Source organism: Catharus ustulatus, chromosome 36 (genome assembly GCF_009819885.2).
Source record: "Catharus ustulatus isolate bCatUst1 chromosome 36, bCatUst1.pri.v2, whole genome shotgun sequence".
NCBI lineage: Eukaryota > Metazoa > Chordata > Aves > Passeriformes > Turdidae > Catharus > Catharus ustulatus.
Window position 1 is genome coordinate 631359 of NC_046256.1, and position 25874 is coordinate 657232.

General features: G+C 45.1%; 1 protein-coding gene across 1 annotated transcript in view; it reads right to left on the bottom strand.

Annotated features, from left to right (window-relative positions):
* LOC117009801 (gamma-aminobutyric acid type B receptor subunit 1-like) overlaps nt 1-25874 on the bottom strand; it is a 48606-nt gene that overhangs the window by 19513 nt on the left and 3219 nt on the right. Inside the window, exons 3-11 of the mRNA XM_033084144.2 lie at nt 24578-24781; nt 20368-20556; nt 17864-17881; nt 13728-13888; nt 5964-6098; nt 2576-2746; nt 1364-1465; nt 1179-1244; nt 174-365 (exon numbers count right to left, since the gene is read on the bottom strand). Coding sequence (XP_032940035.1) covers nt 174-365; nt 1179-1244; nt 1364-1465; nt 2576-2746; nt 5964-6098; nt 13728-13888; nt 17864-17881; nt 20368-20556; nt 24578-24781 — 1238 coding nt within the window. The remainder of the gene's footprint in view (nt 1-173; nt 366-1178; nt 1245-1363; nt 1466-2575; nt 2747-5963; nt 6099-13727; nt 13889-17863; nt 17882-20367; nt 20557-24577; nt 24782-25874) is intronic.

A 25874-nucleotide genomic window follows, 5' to 3' on the forward strand; every position in this document is an offset into this window, starting at 1 on the left:
TGGAGACCACCCAACATTGACCCAACGGTTGAGTTGGCCACCACCCAATGATGATCCAATGGTTGGATTGGCCACACCCACCATCAACCCAATGATGGAGTTGACCACCACCCAACATTGACCCAACAGTTGGGCCAGCCAAGCCCTCCCAGTGCTCCCAGTGCTCCCAGTACCATGTTGGAGATGCTGCGCGTGTTCTCGGGATTGAGCATGACGATCTCGGTGGTCACGTGGCCCTCGACGGCCTCGGCCATCTCGGCCTCGGTGCAGTTGATGGCCGGGTCCTTGATGCGGAACCAGTTGTCGGCGTACCAGCCAATCAGGAACCAGACGTACTTCTTGCCGTAGAGCTTCTCCTTGTAGACCTGGAAGGGTGGGAGATGCTTCATCCATCATCCATCGATCATCCATCCATCCATCATCATCATCATCCATCAATTTCCATCATCCATCATCGGGATCCATCCGCGATCCATCATTGGGATTCATCATCATCATCATCATTGTCATCCATCCATCATCATCATCATCATCATCATCCATCCATCATCATCATCATCCATCCATCATCATCATCATCCATCAATTTCCATCATCGCAATCCACCCGCGATCCATCCCTTTCCGTGATCCATCATCGGGATCCATCCCTCATCATCATCCATCCATGATCCATCAATATCCATCATTGATCCACCATCGATGGATCATTATTGAGCCATCATTGATCCTCCATCATGATCCATAAATTTTCATCATTCATCCATCATTGATCCGTCGTCATCCATCCATCCATCCATGATCCATCAATATCCATCATTGATCAATCATTGATCCATCATCCATCCATCCATGATCCATCAGTTTCCACCATTGATCAATCATTGATCCATCATCGATCCATCCATGATCCATCAATATCCATCATTGATCATCGATCCATCATCCATCCATCCATGATCCATCAATTTCCATTATTGATCAACCATTGATCCATCATCCATCCATGATCCATCAATTTCTACCATTGATGAATCATTGATCAATCATCGATCCATCCATCCATGATCCATCAATTTCCACCATTGATTAATCATCGATCCATCCATCCATCCATGATCCATCAATTTCCATCATCGATCCATCATCGATCCGCGATCGGAACGCCGCCGTTCCCACCTCACAGAAAACTTTCCGCGCCTCCGTCTCGTAGAAGAGCCCCACGATGATCCGCGCGTCCTGCCGCTGCGGGATTGGACGATTCTTTTAAAACCCCGCCCACCTCATTTGCATAAACCTTTATCCCACCCCCAATGGATTTTTGGGGCGGTTTCTATTTTTTTTTTTCGGGGTTGGGGTCGCACCTTGAGGTTCCGGACGGGCGCGGCGGGGTCGGAAAAGAAACTTTGGCGGAAAGTGATTTCCAGGCCGGCCTCCTTCACCCGCTGGTCGAGGTCATCCAAGGTCTGGGGGTGCCAAAAATGGGATTGGGGGTGACAAAAATGGGATTTGGGAAACCAAAAATGGGATTTGGGACATCAGAAATGGGATTTGGGACATCAGAAATGGGATTTGGGAAACCAAAAATGGGATTTGGGACGTCAAAAATGGGATTTGGGGCGCCAAAAATGGGATTTGGGGTGCCAAAAATGGGATTTGGGACATCAGAAATGGGATTTGGGATGTCAAAAATGGGATTTGGGACGTCAAAAATGGGATTTGGGGCACCAAAAATGGGATTTGGGAGCCAAGGACAATTTTTTGGGAGAAATTTTTTGGGGAGAATTTTTAAAAATTTTTTTGAGGGATTTTTTTTGGGAGAATTTTTTGGGGGAATTTTTTGGGATAGTTTTTGGGGGAATTTTTTTGGGGGAAAATTTTTGGGATAATTTTTGGGATAATTTTTGGGGGAATTTTTTTGAGGAAATTTTTGGGATAATTTTTGGGGGAATTTTTTGGGGGGAAATTTTGGGGGAAAAACTTTTTGGGATAATTTTTGGGGGAATTTTTTGGGATAATTTTTGGGGGAATCCTTTTGGGGAAATTTTTTGGGATAATTTTTTGGGGGAATTTTTTTGGGGAAAATTTTTGGGATAATTTTTGGGAGAATCTTTTTTTGGGATAATTTTTGGGATAATTTTTGGGATAATTTTTTTGGGGATAATTTTTTGGGGTAATTTTTTGGGAAAATTTTTGGGATAATTTTTGGGGGAATTTTTTTGGGGGAAAATTTTTGGGATAATTTTTGGGATAATTTTTGGGGGAATTTTTTTGGGATAATTTTTGGGATAATTTTTGGGGGAATTTTTTGGGGGGAAAATTTTTGGGATAATTTTTGGAGAAATTTTTTGAGATTAATTTTTTGGGAGAAATTTTTTGGTAGCAATTTTTGGGATTAACCTTTGGGGAGTAGAATTTTTTTGTGGGGGAAAAAATTCCCAACACAAATCCCAACACGAATTTTAATTTTTAGAGCGAATTTCCCGTGAGAAATTCCAACTTTTTTGCCAAAATTTTGCCAAAACTTGGGGAATTTTGGGAAAATTTTAGAAATTTTATTTTGGGGAACCCCTTACCGAGGTGAAGACCTCTGTGGTTTGTTGGATGGTGGCGATTTTGGTCCAGCCCCATTTCTTGAAGAGCTGGACCCGCGTCGGGTTGTGCAGCGTCGCCGACGGATGCGTCCGGAAAAACGTCGGGAAGCGTTGGCGGTTCGAGAGCGCCGGAGAGCTGGAGCCGTAGGAAAGCTGAAAAAATTTGGGAATTTTTTTTTAAGATTTTTTGGGGATGTTTGGGGATTTTTTGTGGGATTTTTTGGGATTTTTTTGTGGGATTTTTGGGGATTTTTTGGGATTTTTTGAGGAATTTTTGAGGAATTTTTTGAATTTTTTGGGGTTTTTTTGAGATTTTTTTGGGATTTTTTTGGGATTTTTTTGGAGGATTTTTGGGATTTTTTTTGGATTTTTGGGGGGGATTTTTAGTCATTTTTCGATTTTTTTAAAAATTTTTTAGGGATTTTTTGGGGATTTTAGGGGTATGGGAATTTGGGATTTGGGAATTTGGGATTTTCGGGAAGCGTTGGCGGTTCGAGAGTGCCGGAGAGCTGAAGCCATAGGAAAGCTGAAAAAATTTGGGAATTTTTTTTTAGATTTTTTGGGGATTTTTTTGTGGGATTTTTTGGGAATTTTGGGGATTTTTTTGGGATTTTTTGGGAATTTTTTGGTATTTTTGGGGTATTTTTTGGGATTTTTTTGAGGATTTTTTAAAAATTTAGGGGTTTTTTGGAGATTTTTTTGGGGATTTTTTGGGGGATTTTTTGGGGATTTTTAGGAGTTAGGGTTTGGGAATTTGAGGTTTGAGGATTGTGGGGATTTTTGGGATTTGGGATTTTGGGGGATTTTTTTAGGATTTTTTGGGATTTTTTGAGGAATTTTTGAGGAATTTTTTTGAATTTTTTTGGGTTTTTTTGGGTTTTTTGAGGATTTTTTTGGGATTTTTTTGGGATTTTTTTGGGTTTTGGGGGAGGGATTTTTTGTCATTTTTTGTGATTTTTTTAATTTTATTTTTTAGGGATTTTTTAGGGATTTTAGGGGTATGGGAATTTGGGATTTGGGAATTTGGGATTTTCGGGAAGCGTTGGCAGTTCGAGAGCGCCGGATAGTTGGAGCCGTAGGAAAGCTGAAAAGATTTGGGATTATTTGAGAATTTTTTTGATATTTTGGGATGGGGATTTTTTGAGGATTTTTTGGGGGATTTTTTTGGAATTTTGGGGATTTTTTGGGGATTTTTTTAGGATTTTTTGGGATTTTTTGAGGAATTTTTGAGGAATTTTTGAGACTTTTTTTGAATTTTTGGGGGTTTTTTGGAGATTTTTTGGAGGGGGATTTTTTTGGGATTTTTAGGAGTTGGGAATTTGGGATTTAGGGGTTTGAGGATTGTGGGGATTTTTGGGATTTGGGATTTTTGGGGATTTGGCGATTTGGGAATTTGGGAATTTGAGAATGGGAATTGTGGGGGTTTGAGAATTTGGGAATTTGGGGGATTTGGGAAATGGGAATTTGGGATTTGGGGGATTTGGGGGATTTTGGGAATGGGGATTGTGGGAATTTGGGATTTGGGAATTTTGGGATTTTGGGAACGGGGATTGTGATAATTTGGGGATTTGGGGGATTTTGGGAATTTGGGGGATTTGGGAAATGGGAATTTGGGATTTGGGGAATTTGGGGGATTTTGGGAGTGTCAGAATTTGAGGATTTGGGAATGGGAATTGTGAGAATTTGGGATTTGGAGGATTTTGGGGATTTGGGGATTTGGGAATTTTGGGGGGTTGGGAATTTGGGAATTGTGGGGATTTGGGGTTTGGGAATTTTGGAGATTTGGGAATGGGAATTGTGGGAATTGTGGGAATTGTGGGAATTTTGGGATTTTGGGAATTTTGGGATTTTGGGAATGGGGATTGTGGGAATTGTGGGAATTTGGGGATTTGGGATTTTTGGGAATGGGGATTGTGGAGATTTGGGGATTTGGGAATTTTGGGATTTGGGGGATTTTGAGAATTCAGGATTTTGGGAATTTGGGAATTGTGGGAATTGTGGGGATTTGGGAATTGTGGAAATTTGGGAATTGTGGGAATGGGAATTGTAGGAATTGTGGGGATTTGGGGATTTGGGAATTTGGGAATGGGAATTGTGGGGGGTTGGGAATTTGAGAATTGTGGGATTTTGGGGAGTTGGGATTTTGGAAATTTGAGAATTTGGGGATTTGGAAATTTGGGAATGGGAATTGTGGGAATAAGGATGACAGGAACAACCTGGGAATGAGAGGAAAAATCCAGGAATGGCAGGAAAAATTTGGGAATGACAGGAACGGTCTGGGAGTGGCAGGAAAAATCTGGGAATGGCAGGAAAAACAAAAATCCAGGAATGGCAGGAAAAATAAAAATCCAGGAATGGCAGGAAAAATCTGGGAATAACAACCTGGGAGTGATGGGAGCAATTCCCACCCAAAAAATCCCCAAATTCCCACCCAAAAATTCCCCGAAAATCCCAAAAATCCACCCCCAAAACTTTTAAAAATAAAAAAGAAATCGTAGAAAATCCCCAACTCCTCCCAAAAATAAAAAAAATCCCCCAAAATAAAAAAAAATCCCATTTAAACACCCAACCCCCCAACCAAAATCCCCCAAAATCCCCGAAAATTTCCCCTAAAATTCCCCAAAAATCCTCAAAAATCCCCCAAAAATCCCCCAAAAATAAAAAAAAATAAAAAAAAATCCCCAAAAATCATTTTAAAAAATCCCATTAAAACCCCAAATCCCCCAAACAAAAATCCCCCAAAATCCCCTCAAAAATTCCCAAAAAAATAAGTAAAAACAATTCAAAAATCAGAAAAAATTCCCCAAACCTCCCCCCCAAAAAAATCCAAAAATTTCCCATTAAAACAAAAAAAATCCCAAAAAATCCCCCCAAAAAATCCCTATTAAAACCCCCAAAAATCCCCAAAAAATCCCCCAAAACCCCCCAAAAATCCCAAAAAAATCCCAAAAAATTCCCATTAAAACCAAAAAAAGCCCCAAAAATCCCCCCCAAAAATCCCCCAAAAATCCCCAAAAAATCCCAAAAATTTCCCATTAAAACCCCAAACCCCCCCAAACCAAAACCCCCCAAAATCCCCAAAAATTCTCCATAAAATTCCAAAAAAATCCCCCAAAAAATCCTCATAAAAACCAAAAAATCCCCCCAAAAATCCCCAAAAATCCCCCAAAAATCACAGAAACTTCCCATTAAAACCCAAAAAAATCCCCAAAAAATCCCCAAAAAATCCCGTTAAAACCCCCAAAAAATCCCAAAATAATCCCAAAAAGTTCCCATTACACCCCCAACCCCCCCCAAAACCAAAACCCCCCAAAAATTCCCAAAATAAAAATTCCCCAAATCCCCAAAATAAATTCCCAAAATCCCTGACCACGATGAGGTTCCACATCCGCGCCGCCTCGGCCACCAGGGTGGAGACACTGCTGCAGCCGGGCATGAGGATGATCTTGATGGGGTCATTGTAGAGCAGCTCGTACAGGAACTTGGTGGCCTGGCCTGGGTCACACTGAGGGGACAAAAAAACCCCAGTAAAACCAGTAACAATCCCAGTAAAACCAGTAAGAAAAGTTACGGCAAAAAAATCCCGAAATCGGCACCAAAATGGTGCCAAAAATCCCAAAATGACCCCAAAATCCCAGTTTGGACCAGTCACAATCCCAGTAAAACCAGTACAATCCCAGTAAAACCAGTACAATCCCAGTAAAACCAGTACAATCCCAGTAAAACCAGTAACAATCCCAGTAAAACCAGTAAGAAAAGTTACAGCAAAAAAAATCCCGAAATCGGCGCCAAAATGGCTCCAAAAATCCCAAAAATGGCCCCAAAAATCCCCAAATGCCCCAGGTCTGGTCAAGGTCACACTGAAGGGACAAAAATCCCAGTTTGGACCAGTTCAATCCCAGTAAAACCAGTACAATCCCAATTTGGACCAGTAACAATCCCAGTAAAACCAGTACAAAACAGTTACGGCAAAAAAATCCCAAAATTGGCCCCAAAATGGCCCCAAAAATCCCAAAAATGGCCCCAAAATGGCCCCAAAATCCCAGTTTGGACCAGTAATAATCCCAGTAAAACCAGTAACAGCCCCAGTAAAACCAGTAACAATCCCAGTAAAACCAGTAACAATGCCAGTAAAACTAGTAAAAAGAGTTACGGCAAAAAAATCCTGAAATCGGTGCCAAAATGGGCCCAAAAATCCCCAAAATGGCCCCAAAATGGCTCCAAAAATATCAAAAATGGCTCAAAAAATCCAGGGATGTCCCCAGGTCTGGCCAAGGTCACACTGAGGGGACAAAGAAACCAGCAAAACCAGTAACAATCCCAGTTTAACCAGTAAAAAAAAAGTTACGGCAAAAAAAATCCCGAAATTGGCGCTAAAATGGCCCCAAAAATCCCAAAAATGGCCCCAAAATGGCCCCAAAATCCCAGTTTGGACCAGTAATAATCCCAGTAAAACCAGTAACAATCCCAGTAAAAACAGTAGCAATCCCAGTAAAACCAGTAAAAATAGTTACGGCAAAAAAAATCCCGAAATCGGCGCCAAAATGGCGCCAAAAATCCCAAAAATGGCCCCAAAAATCCCAAAATGGTCCCAGGTCTGGCCAAGGTCACACTGAAGGGACAAAAATCCCAGTTTGGACCAGTAGCAATCCCAGTAAAACCAGTAAGAATCCCAGTAAAACCAGTAAGAAAAGTTACGGCAAAAAAATCCCGAAATCGGCACCAAAAATGGCTCCAAAAATCCCAAATTTTCACCCCAAAAAATGCAAATTTTCCCCAAAAATCCCAAATTTTCCTCCCAAAAAATCCCAATTTTTGCCCCGAAATATCCCAAAATTTTCACCCCAAAATCCCAAATTTTCCTCCCAAAAATTCCCAAATTTTCCCCCCAAAAATCCAAATTTTTGCCCCCAAAATCCAAATTTTTACCTCCAAAAATCCAAATTTTCACCCCATAAAACCAAATTTTCCTCCCAAAATTCCCAAATTTTCCTCCCAATAATTCCCAAATTTTTCCCCCCAAAATCCAAATTTTTGCCCCCAAAATCCAAATTTTTGCCTCCAAAATCTCAAATTTTGACCCCCAAAAATCCCAAATTTTCACCCCAAAAATCCCAAAATTTTCACCTCATAAATCTCAAATTTTCACCCCTAAAAATCCCAATTTTTGCCCCCAAATATCCCAAAATTTTCACCCAAAAATCCCAAATTTTCCTCCCAATAATTCCCAAATTTCCCCCCAAAAATCCAAATTTTTGCCCCCAAAATGCAAATTTTTACCTCCAAAAATCCCAAATTTTCACCCCAAAAATCCCAAATTTTCACCCCAAAAAATTCCATTTTTTGCCCCCAAAATCCCAAATTTTCCCCTCAAAAATCCCGAATTTTCACCCCAAAAATCCCAATTTTTTGCCCAAAACTGAGCAGGAAATTTGGGATTTTTGGGGTTTCTTGGGGTGAAAAATTTTGGGTATTTTTGAGGGGAAAATAGGGATTTTGGGGGCTTTTTTGGGGGAAAAATTCTGGATTTTGGGGATTTTGGGGGGGATTTTTGGGGGTAAAATTGATTTTTTTTTAAGCTGTAAAATCTGAATTTTTTAGGTATTAAAATCACGATTTTTAAATTTTTTTTAAGATTTTTTTGAGGTAAAAAATTCCCATTTTGGGGGATTTTTAGGGGGAATATTTTAATTTTTAGGGCTTTTTTGGGGATAATATTTTGATTTTTTTAGAGGAAAAATTTTGATTTTTTAGGGATTATTTTGGGGGGAATATTTTTAATTTTTAGAAATATTTTTGTGTGGAATATTTTGAATTTTTAGGCATTTTTAAGGGGAATATTTGGGGATTTTTAGGGGGAATATTTTGAATTTTTAGAGGGAATATTTTGATTTTTTTAGGGGGAATATTTTGAGTTTTTAGGCATTTTTTTGGGTGCAATATTTTGAGTTTTTAGGCATTTTTTTGGGAAATATTTTGAATTTTTTGGAGGGAATATTTTGATTTTTTAAGGATTTTTTGCAGGGAATATTTTTAATTTTTAGGGAATTTGGGGGAAATGTTTTGGAATTTTTAATGGGAATATTTTGAATTTTTAAGGATTTTTTGGGTGGAATATTTTGATTTTTTAGGCATTTTGTAGGGAAATATTTTGGGTTTTTTAGAGGGAATATTTTGATCTTTTAGGGATTTTTTCGGAGTAGAATATTTAGATTTTTAAGCATTTTTTGGGAATAATATTTTGATTTTTTTAGAGGGAATACTTTGATTTTTTTTGCATTTTTTGGGGTGAAATATTTTGATTTTTAAGGCATTTGGAGGGCAATATTGTGATTTTTTTAGAGTGAATATTTTGATTTTTTAGGGATTTTTTTGGAGTGGAATATTTTGATTTTTAAGGCATTTTGGGAGGGAATATTTTGGATTTTTTAGAGGGAATATTTTGAATTTTTAAGGATTTTTTGGGTGGAATATTTTGATTTTTAAGGCATTTTGGGAGGGAATATTTTGGATTTTTTAGAGGGAAATATTTTGATTTTTCAGGCATTTCGGGGGGATATATTTTGATTTTTTTAGAGGGAATGTTTTGATTTTTTTTTCATTTTTTGGGGTGGAATATTTTGATTTTTTGGGCATTTTTGGGGTGGAATATTTTGATTTTTCAGGCATTTTTGGGGATAATATTTAGATTTTTTTAGAGGGAATATTTTGATTTTTTTTCATTTTTTGGGGTGGAATATTTTGATTTTTTAGACTTTTTGGGCATAATATTTTGATTTTTTAGAGCGAAAATTTTGATTTTTTTTCCATTTTTGGGGGGTAAAAAATTCCCATTCTGAGCTCAAAAATTCGGGCTCCCCCTCCCCCAACTTTTCCCGATGTTTTTTTTTATTCCCATGAATAATTCAGGGCACGGAAAGCTCCGGAAAGAGCCGGAGTCGTTGCCGTGGCAACCCCCAGCAGCATCCCTGGTTACCATGGAAACGGAGCTGGACCAGTGGGGGGGATCCAGGGGGGTTTGGGAAGGCCAAAAATCACAAAAATTCCACCAAAAAAATCCTAATAAAATCCTAAAAAGTAAAAAAAAAATTCCCCCAAAACTTCACAAAATGACAAAAAAATCCCAGAAAATTCCCTGAAAAAATCCTGAAAAAATAAAAAAAAATCCAAAAAAAATCCCAGGAAAATATATGAAAAAATCCTAAAAAATTCCAAAAAAATCCCAAAAAAATCCCAGAAAAATAAAAGAAAAAATCCTTTTAAAATCCCCAAAAATAAAAAACAAAATCCCCCCAAAAATTCCCAAAAGGTCCCAAAAAAATCCCCCAAAATCCCAAAAAATTCCCCCCAAAAAATCCTAAAAAATCCCAAAAATATAAAAAAAATCTCCCAAAAAATCCCCCAAAGATCCCCCAAAAATCCCAGAAAAATAAAAGAAAAAATCCCAAAAATATCCCAAAAAATCCTGGAAAAAATCCTCCCAAAATCCTGGAATAAACAAAAAAAAATCCCCCCCAAAATCCCCAAAAAATCCCAGAAAAATCCTGGAATAAATCCCAAAAAAATCCCAGAAAAATCCACTAAAAATCCCCCAAAAAATAAAAAAAAAATCCCAAAAATATCCAAAAAAATCCTGGAAAAAATTCCCCCAAAAATCCTGGAATAAATCCCAAAAAATCCCCCCCAAAATCCCCAAAAGGTTCTGGAATAAATCCCAAAAAAATCCCAAATAAATTCCAAAAAAATCCCCAAAAAATCCCCCAAAAATCCCAGAAAAAAATCCCAGAAAAATCCCGGAAAAATCCTGGAAAAATGCCAGAAAAATCCCCCCCAAAAATCCTGGAAAATTTCAAGCCCCAAATTCCGGTCCCAAATCTCAAATCCTGGTCCCAAATTCTGGCCCTGAATTCCTGCCCCAAATTCCAGCCCCAAATCTCAAATTCCAGCCCCAAATCCCAAATCCTGGCCCCAAATCCCACCCCTAAATCCCAGCTCTAAATCCCAAATCCTGGCCCCAAATCCCAAATTCCAGCCCCAAATCCTGGTCCCAAACTCCAGCCCCAAATCCCAAATTCCTGCCCCAAATCCCAAATCCTGGTCCCAAATCCTGGCCCCAAATCCCGACCCCATTCCTGACCCCCTGCCCTAAATCCCAACCCTAAATCCCAAATTCCTGCCCAAATCCTGGCCCCATTCCTGACCCCCTGCCCTAAATCCCAGTCCTAAATCCTGGCCCCAAATCCCAAATCCTGGCCCCAAATCCTGGCCCCAAATCCCAAATCCTGGTCCCAAATTCCAGCTCCAAATCCCAAATCCTGGCCCCAAATCCCGACCCCATTCCTGCCCTAAATCCCTGCCCTAAATCCTGGCCTCAAATCCCAAATCCTGGCCCCAAATCCTGGCCCCATTCCTGCCCTAAATCCCAGCCCTAAATCCCAAATTTCTCCCCCAAATCCCAGTCCTAAATCCTGGCCCAAATCCTAGCCCTAAATCCCAGCCCCATTCCTGACCCCTTATCCTAAATCCCAGCCCTAAATCCTGGCCCCAAATCCCGATCCCATCCCAATTCCATTCCCACCTCGTGTTGCCCCATCCTGGCGACCCCAAACTGACCCCAGTGACCCCAAACTGACCCCAAATCCCAAACTCATCTCACTGACCCCAAACTCACCCCAATCCCAAATTTACCCCAGTGACCCCAAACTGACCCCAAATCCCAAACTCATCTCACTGACCCCAAAATCACCCCAATCCCAAATTTATCTCAAATTTATCCTAATCCCAAACTCACCCCAATCCCAAATTTACCCCAGTGATCTCAAAGTGACCCCAAATCCCAAACTCATCCCACTGACCCCAAACTGACCCCAATCCCAAATTTATCCCAATCCCAAATTCATCCCAATCCCAAATTCATCCCAATCCCAAACTCATCCCAGTGACCCCAAACTGACCCCAAATCCTGAATTCCTAACCCCAAATCCCACATCCCAACCCCAAAACCCCAAACCCTGACCCCAAAACCCTAAATCCTAAATCCCTGACCCCAAACCTTTCTCTCCTGATGGATCAGCCTGATCTCATCCCAACGACCTTGTGGTCATCGATGTCCCCAAACCCCAATTTCCCCAATTTCCACCAACGCCAATTTCACTGATTCCCACCCCAAACCCCAAAACCTCAAATCCCAAACCCCCAAACCCCAAAACCCTAAATCCTAAATCCCTGACCCCAAACCTTTATGTCCTGATGGATCAGCCTGACCTCGTCGATGTCCCCAAACCCCAATTTCCCGAATTTCTGCAATTTCCACAAACCCCAATTTCGCCAAATCCTGACCCCAATTCCTGACCCCAAAACCCCAAATCTGACCCCAAAACCTCAAAATCCCCAAACCCCCGACCCCAAAAACCTAAATCCTAAATCCCTGACCCCAAACCTTTCTGTCCCGATGGATCAGCCTGATCTCATCCCAACGACCTTGTGGTCATCGATGTCCGCAAACCCAAATTTCCGAATCTCAATTTGGTAAATCCCGATTCCCAATTCCTTACCCCATGTCCCAAAATTCTGACCCCAAATCCTAAATCCTGAGCCTAATTCTGACCCCAAATCCCAAATCCCTGACCCCAAACCTTTCTGTCCTGATGGATCAACCTGACCTCATCCCAATGTCTCTGCTGTCATTGATGTCCCCAAAACTCCAATTTCCCGAATTTCCACCAACGCCGATTTCACCGATTCCGACCCCAAATCCCAAACCCTGACCCCAAACCCCCAAAACCCCAAATCCCCAAACCCTGACCCCAAAACCCTAAATCCCAAATCCCTGATCCTAAACTAATCATGATCCTCATCCCAACGACCTTGTGGTCATCGATGTCCCCAAACCCCAATTTCCCGAATTTCCACCAACACCGATTTCACCGATTCTGACCCCAAAACCCGACCCCAAAACCTCAAATACCAAAACCCCAAAACCCCAAATCCTAAATCCCTGACCCCAAACCTTTCTGTCCTGATGGATCAGCCTGACCTTATCCCAATGTCCCTGCTGTCATCAGTGTCCCCAAATCCCAATTTCCCCAATTTCCACCAACACTGATTTTACCTAATCCTGACCCCAAATCCCAAACCCTGACCCCAAACTCCCCAAAATCCCAAACCCCCGACCCCAAATCCCAAACCCCCGACCCCAAACCTTTCTGTCCTGATGGATCAGCCTGACCTCATCGATGTCCCCAAACCCCAATTTCCCGACTATCCACAAACGCCGATTTCACCGATTCCGACCCCAATTCCTGACCCCAAATCTCAAAATCCCGACCCCAAAACCTCAAATCCCAAATACCCAAACCCCGACCCCAAAACCCTAAATCCTAAACCCCTGACCCCAAACCTTTCTGTCCCGATGGATCAGCCTGATCTCATCCCAACGACCTTGTGGTCATCGATGTCCCCAAACCCAAATTTCCGAATCTCAATTTGGTAAATCCTGATTCCCAATTCCTGACCCCAAATCCCAAATTTCTGACCCCAAATCCTAAATCCTGACCCTAATTCTGACCCCAAATCCTAAATCCCTGATCCCAAACCTTTCTGTCCTGATGGATCAGCCTGACCTCATCGATGTCCCCAAACCCCAATTTCCCGAATTTCCACAATTTCTGCAAACGTTGATTTCACCAAATCCTGACCCCAAATCCTGACCCCAAAACCTCAAATCCTAAAACTCCAAAACCCCAAATCCCAAATCCCTGATCCCAAATCCCAAATCCCTGACTCCAAACCTTTTTATCCTGATGGATCAGCCTGATCTCATCGATGTCCCCAAATCCCAATTTCCCGAATTTCCACAATTTCTGCAAACGTTGATTTCACTGATTCTGACCCCAAATCCCAAACCCTGACCCCAAATCTGACCCCAAAACCCCAATCCTCTGACCCCAAACCCCAAATCCCTGATCCCAAACTAATCATGATCCTCATCCCAACGACCTTGTGGTCATCGATGTCCCCAAACCCCAATTCCCGAATTTCCGCAATTTCCGTAAACGCCAATTTCGCCGATTCCGACCCCAAATCCCAAATCCCGACCCCAAAAGCCCAAAATTCTGACCCCAAAACCCCAAACCTTGCTGTCATGATGGATGAGCCGCAGCTCATAATCCGGCAGGATGTCCCTTCGTTCGTTGATGTCCTCCAGGGCCATCCTGACGGCCGGCAAACACGCTTGACCGCCCGGCCAACCGCCGGACATGGGGAAGAGCGCGCCCACGTGCACGGCCTTCTTCCCTGTCCCGTGGCAAAATCCCAAAATCAACCCCAAAGTGGCCACCAAAAGCCACCGCGGGGCCACCGAGGGGCGAGGCGGGGCCACCAAGAGGGGAAGAGGGGCGACCGCGACGGGGAGAGGCGTCGGTGTCATGGTTTATGGGGTCATGGTTGGGGTTTTTTTTTTGGGGTTTTTTTGGGGTTTTTTTTGGGGTGGGGAGGGGGTGGGGAGGTGTTGATGTCACGGAGGGGAGGGGGGAGGGGGAGGGGAGGAGGGGTGGGGGGGTTTGAGGGGGGTTTGGGGGGGGAAAATGGGGGAATTTGGGGGAAATCAAGGAGAAAATGGGGAAAAAATGAGGGGGGGAAATGAGGGGGAGAAACGAGGAAAAAATTGGGAAAAGTGGGAAAAAATGAGAGGGAAAAACGGGAAAAATGAGGGAGAAAAATGGGGGAAAAATTGGGGAAAATGGGAAAAATTAGAGGGAAAAATGCAAAAAAATGAGAGAGGAAAAAGGGAAAAATGGGAAAAAAACAGGGAGAAAAATGGGGAAAAAAAGGGAGAAAAATGGGAAAAAATGAGAGGAAAAAAGGGAGAAAATGAAGGAGAAAAATAGGGGAAAAAATGGGGAAAATGGGAAAAAATGAAAGGGAAAAAGGGAAAAAATGAGGGAGGAAAATGGGGAAAAACTCAGGGAAAAGGGGAAAAATGAGGGAGAAAAAAGGGGGAAAATGAGGGAGAAAATGGGGAGAAAAATGGGAAAAAGAGAAAAAAAATTAGGGAGAAAATGGGGGAAAATGAGGGAGAAAAATCAGGAAAATGAGGAGAAAAAGGGGAAAAAATGAGAGAGAAAAAAGGGGGGAAATGAGGGAGAAAAACAGGGAGAAAAATGAGAAAAAAACAGCAAAAAATACCGGGAAAATGGGAATAAATAAGGGAGAAAATGGGGAGAAAAACAGGGAAAATTTAGGAAAAAATAAGGGAGAGAATGGGAAGAATAACGGGAAAAATGAGGGAGAAAAATGAGATAAAATTAGAGGAAAATGGGAAAAAAATGAGGGGCAAAAATGAGGGAGAAAATGGGGGGAAAATCAGGGAAAATGGAAAAAAAAACCGGGATGAGAAGGGTTAAAAATGTGGAAAAAAACCGGGAGGGGGATGGGGAAAAATGGGAGAAAACGCAGGAGAAAAATGGGAAAAAAATGGGGAAAAAAATGGGATGAGGAGGGAGAAAAAATAATGGAAAATAACGGGGGGAAATGGGGAAAAAATCCGGGAAAATGGGAAAAAAATGGAGAAAAAATGGGAAAAAAAGGGGAGAAAAAATGGGAAAAATACGGAGAAAAAAATGGAGAAAAACCGGGAGAAAATGGAAAAAAACCCTGGAGGTTAAATGGGAAAAATACGAAGGAAAAAATGGGAAAAATACGGATAAAAAATGGGGAAAAATCGGGAGAAAACGGGAAAAAAATAGGACGAAAAAAATGTGAAAAATACGGGGAAAAAATGGGAAAAATACGGAGAAAAAATGGGGAAAATACGGAGAAAAAATGGGGAAAAATCGGGAGAAAATGGTGAAAAAATCGGCGAAAAAAAAAAAGTAAAAAATATGGAGAAGAAATGGAAAAAAAATCCGAGAAAAAATGGGAAAAATACGAATTAAAAATGGGAAAAACACGGAGAAAAAATGGGGAAAAACCGGGAGAAAATGGGAAAAAATCGGGATGAGGAAGGGGAAAAATGGAGAAATGCGGGGAGGGAATCGATGGGAAAAAACGGGGGGGAAAAAAAGGGAAAAAAAAAAGCGGAGAAACGGGAAAAAAAAAAAAATCGGGAGGGGAGGGAGGGAGGGGAGAGGGTCGCGGGGGGAGGGGAGGGAGGGGGAGGGGGAGATGGAGGGAGAGGAAATTTGGGGGGTTCGGGGCGGAGAAACCGCGGGGAAGGAGCCGGGAATGCGGAGAGGAGGAGGAGGAGGAGGAGGAGGAGGAGGAGGAGGAGGAGGAGGAGGAACAAGAGAAGAAGGGGGAGGCAGGAAGGCTGGGAGGGAGGAGGAGGAGGAGAAGGAGGAGGAGAAGAGGAGGGAGGGAGGAAGAAGAGGAGGAGGAGGAGGAGGAGGAGAAGGGAGGAGGAACAAAAAGGAGTGGGAGGGAAGGAGGGAGGGAGGAAGGTTTGGAAATGGAGGAGGAGGAGGAGGGGGATGAAGGCTCGAGAAAGGAGGAGGAGGAAGATGAGGAGGAGGAGGAAGAAAAGGAGGCGGAGGGAGGAAGGCTGGGAAATGGAGGAGGAGGAGGAGGAGGGAGGAAGAAGAGGAGGGGGAGGGAGGAAAGCTGGAAGGGAGGAGGAGGAGGAGAAGGAGGAGGGGGATGAAGGCTCGAGAAAGGAGGAGGGGGAGAGGAGGAGGAGGAGGGAGAAGGAGGAGGAAGAAGAAGAGAAGGGGAGGGAGGAAGGCTGGGAAATGGAGGAGGAGGAGGAGGAGAGAGGAAGAAGAGGAGGGAGGAAGGTTGGGAAATGGAGGAGGAGGAGGAGAAGAGAGGAAGAAGAGGAGGGAGGAAGGTTGGGAAATGGAGGAGGAGGAGGGGGATGAAGGCTTGAAAAGAGGAGGGGGAGGAGGAGGAAGAGAAGGAGGAGCGAGGAAGGCTGGGAGGAAAAAGTGGGGAAGGGAGGAGGAGGAGGGAGAGGAAGGCTCGAGAAAGGAGGAAGAGAAGGGAGAGGAAGAAGAGGAGGGGAGGGAGGAAGGCTGGGAAATGGAAGAGGAGGAGGGGGATGAAGGTTCAAAAAGGAGGAGGAGGAAGATGAGGAGGAGGAGGAAGAAAAGGAGGAGGAGGGAGGAAGGCAGGGAAATGGAGGAGGAGGAGGAGGAGGGAAGAAGAAGAGGAGGAGGAGGGAGAAGGAGGAGGAAGAGGAGGGAGATGGAGGAAGGTTTGGAAATGGAGGAGGAGGAGGGGGATGAAGGCTCAAGAAAGGAGGAGGGGGAGAGGAGGAGGAGGAGAAAGAAGGAGGAGGAAGAAGAGGAGGAGGGAGGAAGGTATGGAAATGGAGGAGGAGGAGGGAGATGAAGGCTCGAGAAAGGAGGAGGGGGAAAAAGAAGAGGAGGGAGGGAGGAAGAAGAGGAGGAGGAGGAGGAGGAGTGAGGAAGGCTGGGAGGGAAAAGGAGGGGAGGGAGGAGGAGGGGGAAGAGGAGGAGGAGGGGGATGAAGGCTCGAGAAAGGAGGAGGGGGCGAGGAGGAGGAGGGAGAAGGAGGAGGAAGAAGAAGAGGAGGGAGGGAGGAAGAAGAGGAGGAGGAAGAAGAAGGAGGAGGAAGAGGAGTGAGGAAGGCTGGGAGGGAGAGGAGAAGGAGGAGGAGGAGGAGGAGAAAGAGAAAGGGTGGGGAAATGGAGGAGGAGGGAGATGAAGGCTCGAGAAAGGAGGAAGAGAAGGGAGAGGAAGAAGAGGAGGAGGAAGAAGAAGAGAAGGGGAGGGAGGAAGGCTGGGGGGGAGGAGGAGGAAGAAGAGGAAGAGGAGGAGGAAGAGTGAGGAAGGTTTGGAAATAGAGGGGGAGGAAGAGAGGAGGAGGGAGATGAAGGCTCAAGAAAAGAGGAGGGGGAGAGGAGGAGGAGGGGGAAGGAAGAGGAAGAAGAAGAGGAGGGAGGGAGGAAGAAGAGGAGGAGGAAGAGGAGGAGGGGGAGGAGGAAGAAGAAGAGGAGGGGGAGGGAGGAAGGTTTGGAAATGGAGGAGGAGGAGGAGGGAGATGAAGTCTTGAAAAGCAGGAGGAGGAGGAGGAGGGGGAGGGAGGAAGGTGGGGAAATGGAGGAGGGGGATGAAGGCTCGAAAAGGAGGAGGAGGAGGGAGAGGGAGGAGGAAGAAGAAGAGGAAGGAGAGGGAGGAAGAAGAGGGGGAGGAAGAGGAGGAGGAGGGAGAGGAAGAGCTGGAAAATGAGGAGGAGGAGAGGAAGATGAAGATGAAGATGAAGATGAAGATGAAGATGGAAGCTGGAGGAGGAGGAGTGGCACGGACTCACCTGAGGAAGGGCGATGAGCTGTGGGGAGGGAAACTGAGTCACAGAGAGACCCCAAAAATGTCAGAAATCCCCCCCAAAAATTCCCCCCAAAATCCCAGAAATTCCCCCCAAAAATCCCAATAATCGTCCCCAAAATATCAGAGAATTCACCCCAAAAAAATCCCCCCTAAAAATCCCAGAAATTCCAAAAAAATCCCAAGGGAAACTGAGTCACACGGAGAGACCCCAAAAATCCCAGAAATCCCCACCAAAAAATCCCAGAAATCAACCCAAATATATCTCAATAATATCCTCAAAAAATCATAGAAATCTCCCAAAAAACCACCCCCAAAAATCCCAGAAATCTCCCCAAAAAATCCCAGAAATCCCCCAAAGAAAAAATCCCAGGGGAAACTGAGTCACACCAAGACCCCCCTCCCCAAAAAACCCCCAGAAGATCCCAGAGATCCCAAACTCCAAATTTCCCAAACCCCAAAACCCCCAAAACCCCAAACCCTAAACCCCAAACTCCAAACCCCAAATCCCCCAAACTCCAAAACCCCAAAAACCCCAAAAACCCAAAACCCCAAAACTCCCCAAACTCCCCAAAAACCCAAAACCACAAAATCCCCAAAACCCCTCAAACCCCTCAAACCCCTCAAACCCCTCAAACCCCAAACCCCAAAAACCTCAAAAAACCCAAACCCCAAAAACCCCAAAAACCCCAAAAAACCCCAAAAATCCCAAAAAACCCCAAAAACCCCCAAACTCACGCAGGCACTGTGGTTTGGGGTCGCTCCAGCAGCCGCTCTTGGTGCAGTTGGGATCACTCCCAAAACCCCAAACCCCCAAAAACCCAAAAACCCCAAAAACCCCAAAACCCCAAAAGCCCCAAAACCCCAAATACCCCAAACCCCAAATCCCCCAAACCCCAAAACCCCAAACCCCAAAACCCCAAACCCCAAAAACCCCAAAACCCCCAAAACTCCAAACCTGATCCCAAACTCACGCAGGCACTGGGGTTTGGGGTTGCTCCCTAAATCCCAAACCCCTAAACCCCAAAAACCCCAAAACCCCCCAAAAACCCCAAAACCTCCAAAAACCCCAAACCCAAAAGCCCCAAACCCCAAATTCCAAAAATCCCAAAACCCCAAAACCCCAAACCCCAAAAACCCCAAAAATCCCAAAACCCCCAAACCCTCCACAAACCCTCAAAACCCCAAAACCCCCAAACCCCAAAACTCAAACCCCAAAAACCCCAAAAACCCCAAAACCCCAAAACCCCAAAACCCCAAACCCCAAAACTCCAAACCCCAAGAACCCCAAAACCCCAAAAACCCCCAAAACCCCAAAAACCCCAAACCTCAACCCCCCAAAACCCCAAACCCCCAAAACCTCCAAACCCCCAAAACCCCTCAAACCCCAAAACCCCAAAGTCCCCCAAACCCCCCATAACCCCCAAATACCAAAAACCCCAAAAAACCCCAAAAACCCCCCAAAAACCCCCAAACTCATGCAGGCACTGGGGTTTGGGGTCGCTCCAGCAGCCGCTCTTGGTGCAGTTGGGATCATTCCCCAAACCCCCAAAAACCCAAAAACCCCAAAACCCTCCACAAACCCTCAAAACCCCAAAACCCCCAAACCCCAAAAACCGCAAATCCCAAAAACTCCAAAACCCCAAAAACTCCAAAACCCCCAAAAACCCAAAACCCTCTCAAACCCCCCAAACCCCAAACTCCAAATACCCCAAACCCCAAAAACCCCAAAGTCCCCCAAACACCCCATAACCCCCAAATCCCAAAAACCCAAAAAACCCCAAAACCCCAAAAAAACCCCAAAACTCACGCAGGCACTGTGGTTTGGGATCACTCCCTAAATCCCAAAACCCCAAAACCCCAAAACCCCAAACTCCAAATACCCCAAACCCCAAAAACCCCAAAGTCCCCCAAACCCCCCATAACCCCCAAATCCCAAAAACCCCAAAAACCCCAAAAACCCCAAAAAAACCCCAAACTCACGCAGGCACTGGGGTTTGGGGTCGCTCCAGCGGCTGCTCTTGGTGCAGCTGGGATCATTCCCCAAACCCCCAAAAACCCAAAAACCCCAAAACCCTCCACAAACCCTCAAAACCCCAAAACCCCCAAACCCCAAAAACCGCAAATCCCAATAACTCCAAAACCCCAAAAACTCCAAAACCCCCAAAAACCCAAAACCCCCTCAAACCCCTCAAACCAAAAACTCCAAATCCCCAAACCCCAAAAACCTCAAAACCCCAAACCCCAAAACCCCCAAAGCCCCAAAGCCCAAAACCCCCAAAAACCCCAAAACCCCAAAAACCCAAAACCCCCAAAACCCAAAAACCGCAAACCTCAAACCCCTAAAACCCCAAACCCCAAACTCCAAACTCCAAACCCCAAAACCCTAAAGTCCCCCAAACCCCCCATAACCCCCAAATCCCAAAAACCCCAAAAAAACCCAAAAACCCCAAAAAACCCCAAAAACCCCCCAAAAAACCCCAAACTCACGCAGGCACTGGGGTTTGGGGTCGCTCCAGCGGCCGCTCTTGGTGCAGTTGGTGCGGGCGCTGCCGAGCAGCCGGAAGCCGGGATGGCACCGGAACTCGGCCCAGGAGCCCTCGACCGGGACTCGTTCCATGGCCCCGGTGGCCACCAGGCCGTGCTCGAGGCTCAGGTGGCTCTTGGGACACGTCCGGACTGTGGGGACATCAAAAGGGACATTGGTGACCCCAAAGTGACCCCAAAATGGACATTGGTGGCCCTAAAATGGACGTGGGTTGGTGGCACAAAATGGCCGCCGGGTCGTGCTCCAGGCTCCGGTGGGACTTGGGACACGTCCGGATTGTGGGGACATCAAAAGGGACAAATGTGACCCCAAAAGGGACATTAGTGACCCCAACGTGACCCCAACGTGACCCCAAAGGGACATTGGTGACCCCAAAAGTGACCCTAAAAGTGACCCCAAAAGGGACATCAATGACCCCAAAATGGGCGTTGGTGGCCCTAAAATGGGTTTGGGTTGGTGGCACAAAATGGCCGCCGGGCCGCGCTCCAGGCTCAGGTGGCTCTTGGGATATGTCCGGACTGTGGGGACATCAAAAGGGACAAAGGTGACCCCAAAAGGGACAGTGGTGACCCCAACGTGACCCCAAAAGGGACATTGGTAACCCCAAAAGGGACAGTGGTGACCCTAAAAGGGATGGTGGGGATCCCAAAATGGACGTGGGTTGGTGGCCACAAAATGGCCACCGGGCTGTGCTCCAGGCTCAGGTGGCTCTTGGGACATGTCCGGACTGTGGGGACAGCAAAAGGGACATTGGTGACCCCAAAGTGACCCCAAAAGGGACATTGGTGACATCAAAATGGCCGTGGGGTGGTGGCACCAAAACACCAAAAAAAACCCCGGAAACTTTGGTTGATGGGACGTGACAAGATGGCGACCTTGATGGGATGGTGACAAGATGGTGACCTTGATGGGGACAAGATGGTGACCATGAGGGAATGGTGACAAGATGGTGACATCAACGAGAACGTTGACCTTGGTGCAACGATGGAAAAACCCAACAAAATGGCGACACCACACAAATGGTGACAAGATGGTGACAATGACGGGATGGTGACAAAAGGTGGCAATGAGGGAATGGTCACAAAACTGTGACATTGATGGGATGGTGACAAGATGGGGACACGACTGGGATGGTGACAAAATGGTGACAATGAAGGAATGGTGAGAAAAAGGTGACATCAACGGGAACGTTGACCTTGACGCAACATCGACGTTGATGTAATGATGGAAAAACCCAACAAAATGGCGACACCACCGAAACGGTGACAAGATGGTGACCTGGATGGGATGGTGACATTGAGGGGATGGTGACAAAATGGTGACCATGATGGGATGGTGACCATGAGGGAATGGTGACAAAACGGTGACATCAACGGGAACGTTGACCTTGACACAACATTGACATTGATGCAACGATGGAAAAACCCAACAAAATGGTGACACCACCAAAACGATGACAAGATGGTGACAGTGATGGGATGGTGACAAGATGGGGACAGGATGGTGACAAAATTGTGACGATGATAGGATGGTGACAAAACCTTGATGTCAACAGGAACGTTGACCTTGACGCAACGTCGACGTTGATGCAACGATGAAAAAACCCAACAAAATGGCGACACCATACAAACAGTCACAAGATGGTGACATTGATGGCATGGTGACAATGATGGGGACAGGATGGCGACAAAATTGTGACGATGATGGGATGGTGACAAAACCCTGACCTCAACAGGAATGTTGACCTTGACGCAACGTTGACGTTGATGCAACAATAGAAAAACCCAACAAAATGGTGACACCACACTAACGGTGACAAGATGGTGACATTGATGGCATGATGACAAGATGGGGACACGGCTGGGATGGTGACAAAATGGTGACAGTGACGGGACGGTGACAAAACAGTGACATCAACGGGAATGTTGACCTTGACACAACATCAACGTTGACGCAAAGATGGAAAAACCCAACAAAATGGCGACACCACTGAGACGATGACAAGATGGTGACATTGATGGGATGGTGACATTGATGCGATGGTGACAAAATGGTAACAATGAGGGAAGGGTGACAAAGCAGGGACATCAATGGCAGCGTTGACCTTGATGCAATGTTGATGTTGACGCAATGATGGAAAAACCCAACAAAATGGCAACACCACCGAAATGGTGACAAAATGGTGACAATGATGAGATGGTGACATTGAGGGGATGGTGACAAAATGTTGACCATGATGGGATGGTGACAATGAGAGAATGGTGAAAAAATAGTGACATCAACGGGAACGTTGACCTTGACACAACATCGATGTTGACGCAACGACGGAAAAACCCAACAAAATGGAAACTTAGGTTGATGGGACGGTGACAAGATGGTGACATTGATGGCATGGTGACAAGATGGGGACAGGGTTGGGATGGTGAGAAAATGGTGACAATGAGGGAATGGTGACAAGATGGTGACATCAACGAGAATGTTGACCTTGACGCAACAATGGAAAAACCCAACAAAATGGCGACAACACCAAAACGATGACAAGATGGTGACAATGATGGGATGGTGACATTGAGGAGAAGATGACAAAATGGTGATCATGATGGGATGGTGACAATGAGGGAATGGTGAAAAATGGTGACATCAACGGGAACGTTGACCTTGACAAAATGTTGATGTTTATCCAACGATGGAAAAACCCAACAAAATGGAAACTTTGGTTGATGGGATGGTGACAAGATGGCGGCAATGATGGGGACAAGATGGTGACAACGAAAGAATGGTGACAAAACTTTGACATCAACGGGAACGTTGACCTTGACGCAACATTGACGTTGATGCAACGATGGAAAAACCCAACAAAATGGCGACACCACCAAAACGATGACATGATGGTGACGTTGATGGCACGGTGACATTGATGGGACGGTGACAAAATGGTGACAATGAGGGAAGGGTGACAAAGCGGGGACATCAACAGGAACGTTGACCTTGACGCAACATCGACGTTGATGTAACGATGGAAAAACCCAACAAAATTGAAACTTTGGTTGATGGGACGGTGACAAAATGGTGACATTGATGGGATGGTGACAAATTGGTGACCTTCATGGGATGGTGACAATGAGGGAATGGTGACATTGATGGGATGGTGAAAAAACTTTGACATCAACAGAAACGTTGACCTTGATGCAACGTTGACGTTGATGTAACGATGGAAAAACCTAACAAAATGGCGACACCACCAAAACGGTGACAAGATGGTGACCTGGATGGGATGGTGACATTGATGGAATGGTGACAAAATGGTGACAATGAAGGAAGGGTGACAAAGTGGGGACATCAATGGCAACGTTGACCTTGACACAACGCCGACGTTGACGCGACGATGGAAAAACACAACAAAATGGCGACACCACACAAACGGTGACAAGATGGTGACAATGATGGGATGGTGACAAAATGGGAACAGGGCTGGGATGGTGACAAAATGGTGAATGTGAAGGAATGGTGAAAAAATGGTGACATCAATGGGAACGTTAATCTTGACGCAACGTTGATGTTGACGCAACGATGGAAAAACTCAACAAAATGGTGACACCACCGAAACAGTGACAAGATGGTGACCTTGATGGCATGGTGACATCGATGGGATGGTGACAAAATGGTGACAATGAGGAAATGGTGACAAAATGGTGACATCAATGGGAATGTTGACCTTGACGCAACGTCGACGTTGACGCAACGATGGAAAAACCCAACAAAATGGAAACTTTGGTTGATGGGATGGTGACAAGATGGTGACAAAGATGGGGACAAGATGGCCACAAGATGGTGACAATGATGGGATGGTGGCAAAACTTTGACATCAACAGAAACGTTGACCTTGACGCAACGATGGAAAAACTCAACAAAATGGCGACACCACCAAAATGGTGACAAGATGGTGACCCTGATGGTACGGTGACAAGATGGGGACACGACTGGGATGGTGACAAAATGGTGACAGTGACGGGACGGTGACAAAACGGTGACATCAATGAGAACGTTGACATTGACGCAACGATAGAAAAACCCAACAAAACAGCGACACCACCGAAACGACGACCCTGGGATGCCGCGGTGACGCCCCGGTGACGCCCCGGTGACACTCACGGCAGCGGCTGGGGTGGCCCATGGCCGTCCAGGTGCCGTCGCGCTGGCACTTGCGCACCTTGGGCCCCACGATCTCGCGCTCGGGCCGGCACACGTACTCGATCTCGTAGTCGAAGGGCAGGAACCGCACGCTCCGAACCTCGTCCGGCGTCAGCCCCCGGTACCGGATCCCCCCGTCCCGCGGCGGGTGGATGATCTGGCAGCCTGGGGGGGGAAATTTGGGGTTGGAAAGGAAAAATTTGGGGTTGGAAATGAAAATTTTGGGGTTTGGGGATGGAAATTTGGGGTTGGGATGGAAATTTTGGGGTTGGAAAGGAAAAATTTGGGGTTGGAAATGAAAATTTTGGGATTTGGGGATGGAAATTTTGGGGTTCGATGTGAAAAGTTTGTGGTTGGAAACGAAAATTTTGGGGTTTGGGATGGAAATTTGGGTTGGGATGGAAATTTTGGGGTTTGAGGATGGAAATTTGGGGTTGGGATGGAAATTTTGGGGTTGGGATGGAAATTTGGGTTGGGAAGGAAAATTTGGGGTTTCGGGATGGAAATTTGGGTTGGGAAGGAAAAATTTGGGGTTTGGGAATGGAAATTTGGGGTTGGGAAGGAAAATTTTGGGGTTTGGGGACACCAAAAAATTTGGGATTGGGGATGGAAAATTTGGGATTTGGGATGGAAAATTTGGGATTGGCCCTAAAAATTTGGGATTGAAACTTGGGATTGGGGACACCAAAAACTTTGGGATTTTGGATTGAAATCTGGGATTGGGATGGAAATTTGGGATTTAAGGTGGGAAATTTGGGATTGGAGATGGAAAATTTAGGATGGAAAATTTGGGATTGACCTCAAAAATTCAGGATTGGGGACACCAAAAACTTTGGGATTTGGGGATGGAAATTTGGGGTTGGAAACGAAAATTTTGGGGTTGGAAATGAAAATTTTGGGGTTTGGGGATGGAAATTTTGGGGTTTAGAATGGAAATTTGGGATTGGCGACATAAAAGCTTTGGGATTGGCCTCAAAAATTTGGGATTTAGGGTTGGAAATTTTGGGGTTTGGGGACACCAAAAAATTTGGGATTTGGGACAGGAAATTCGGGATTGGGGACATCAAAAAAATTGGAATTGGGTTGGAAAATTCAAGATTGGGGCGGAAAATTTGGGATTTAGGGTGGGAAAATTTGGGATTGAAATATGGGATAGGGGACACCAAAAAATTGGGATTGGGGATGGAAAATTTGGGATTAGGGATGGAAAATTTGGGATTGGGGACACAAAAAAAATTGGGATTGGGGATGGAAAATT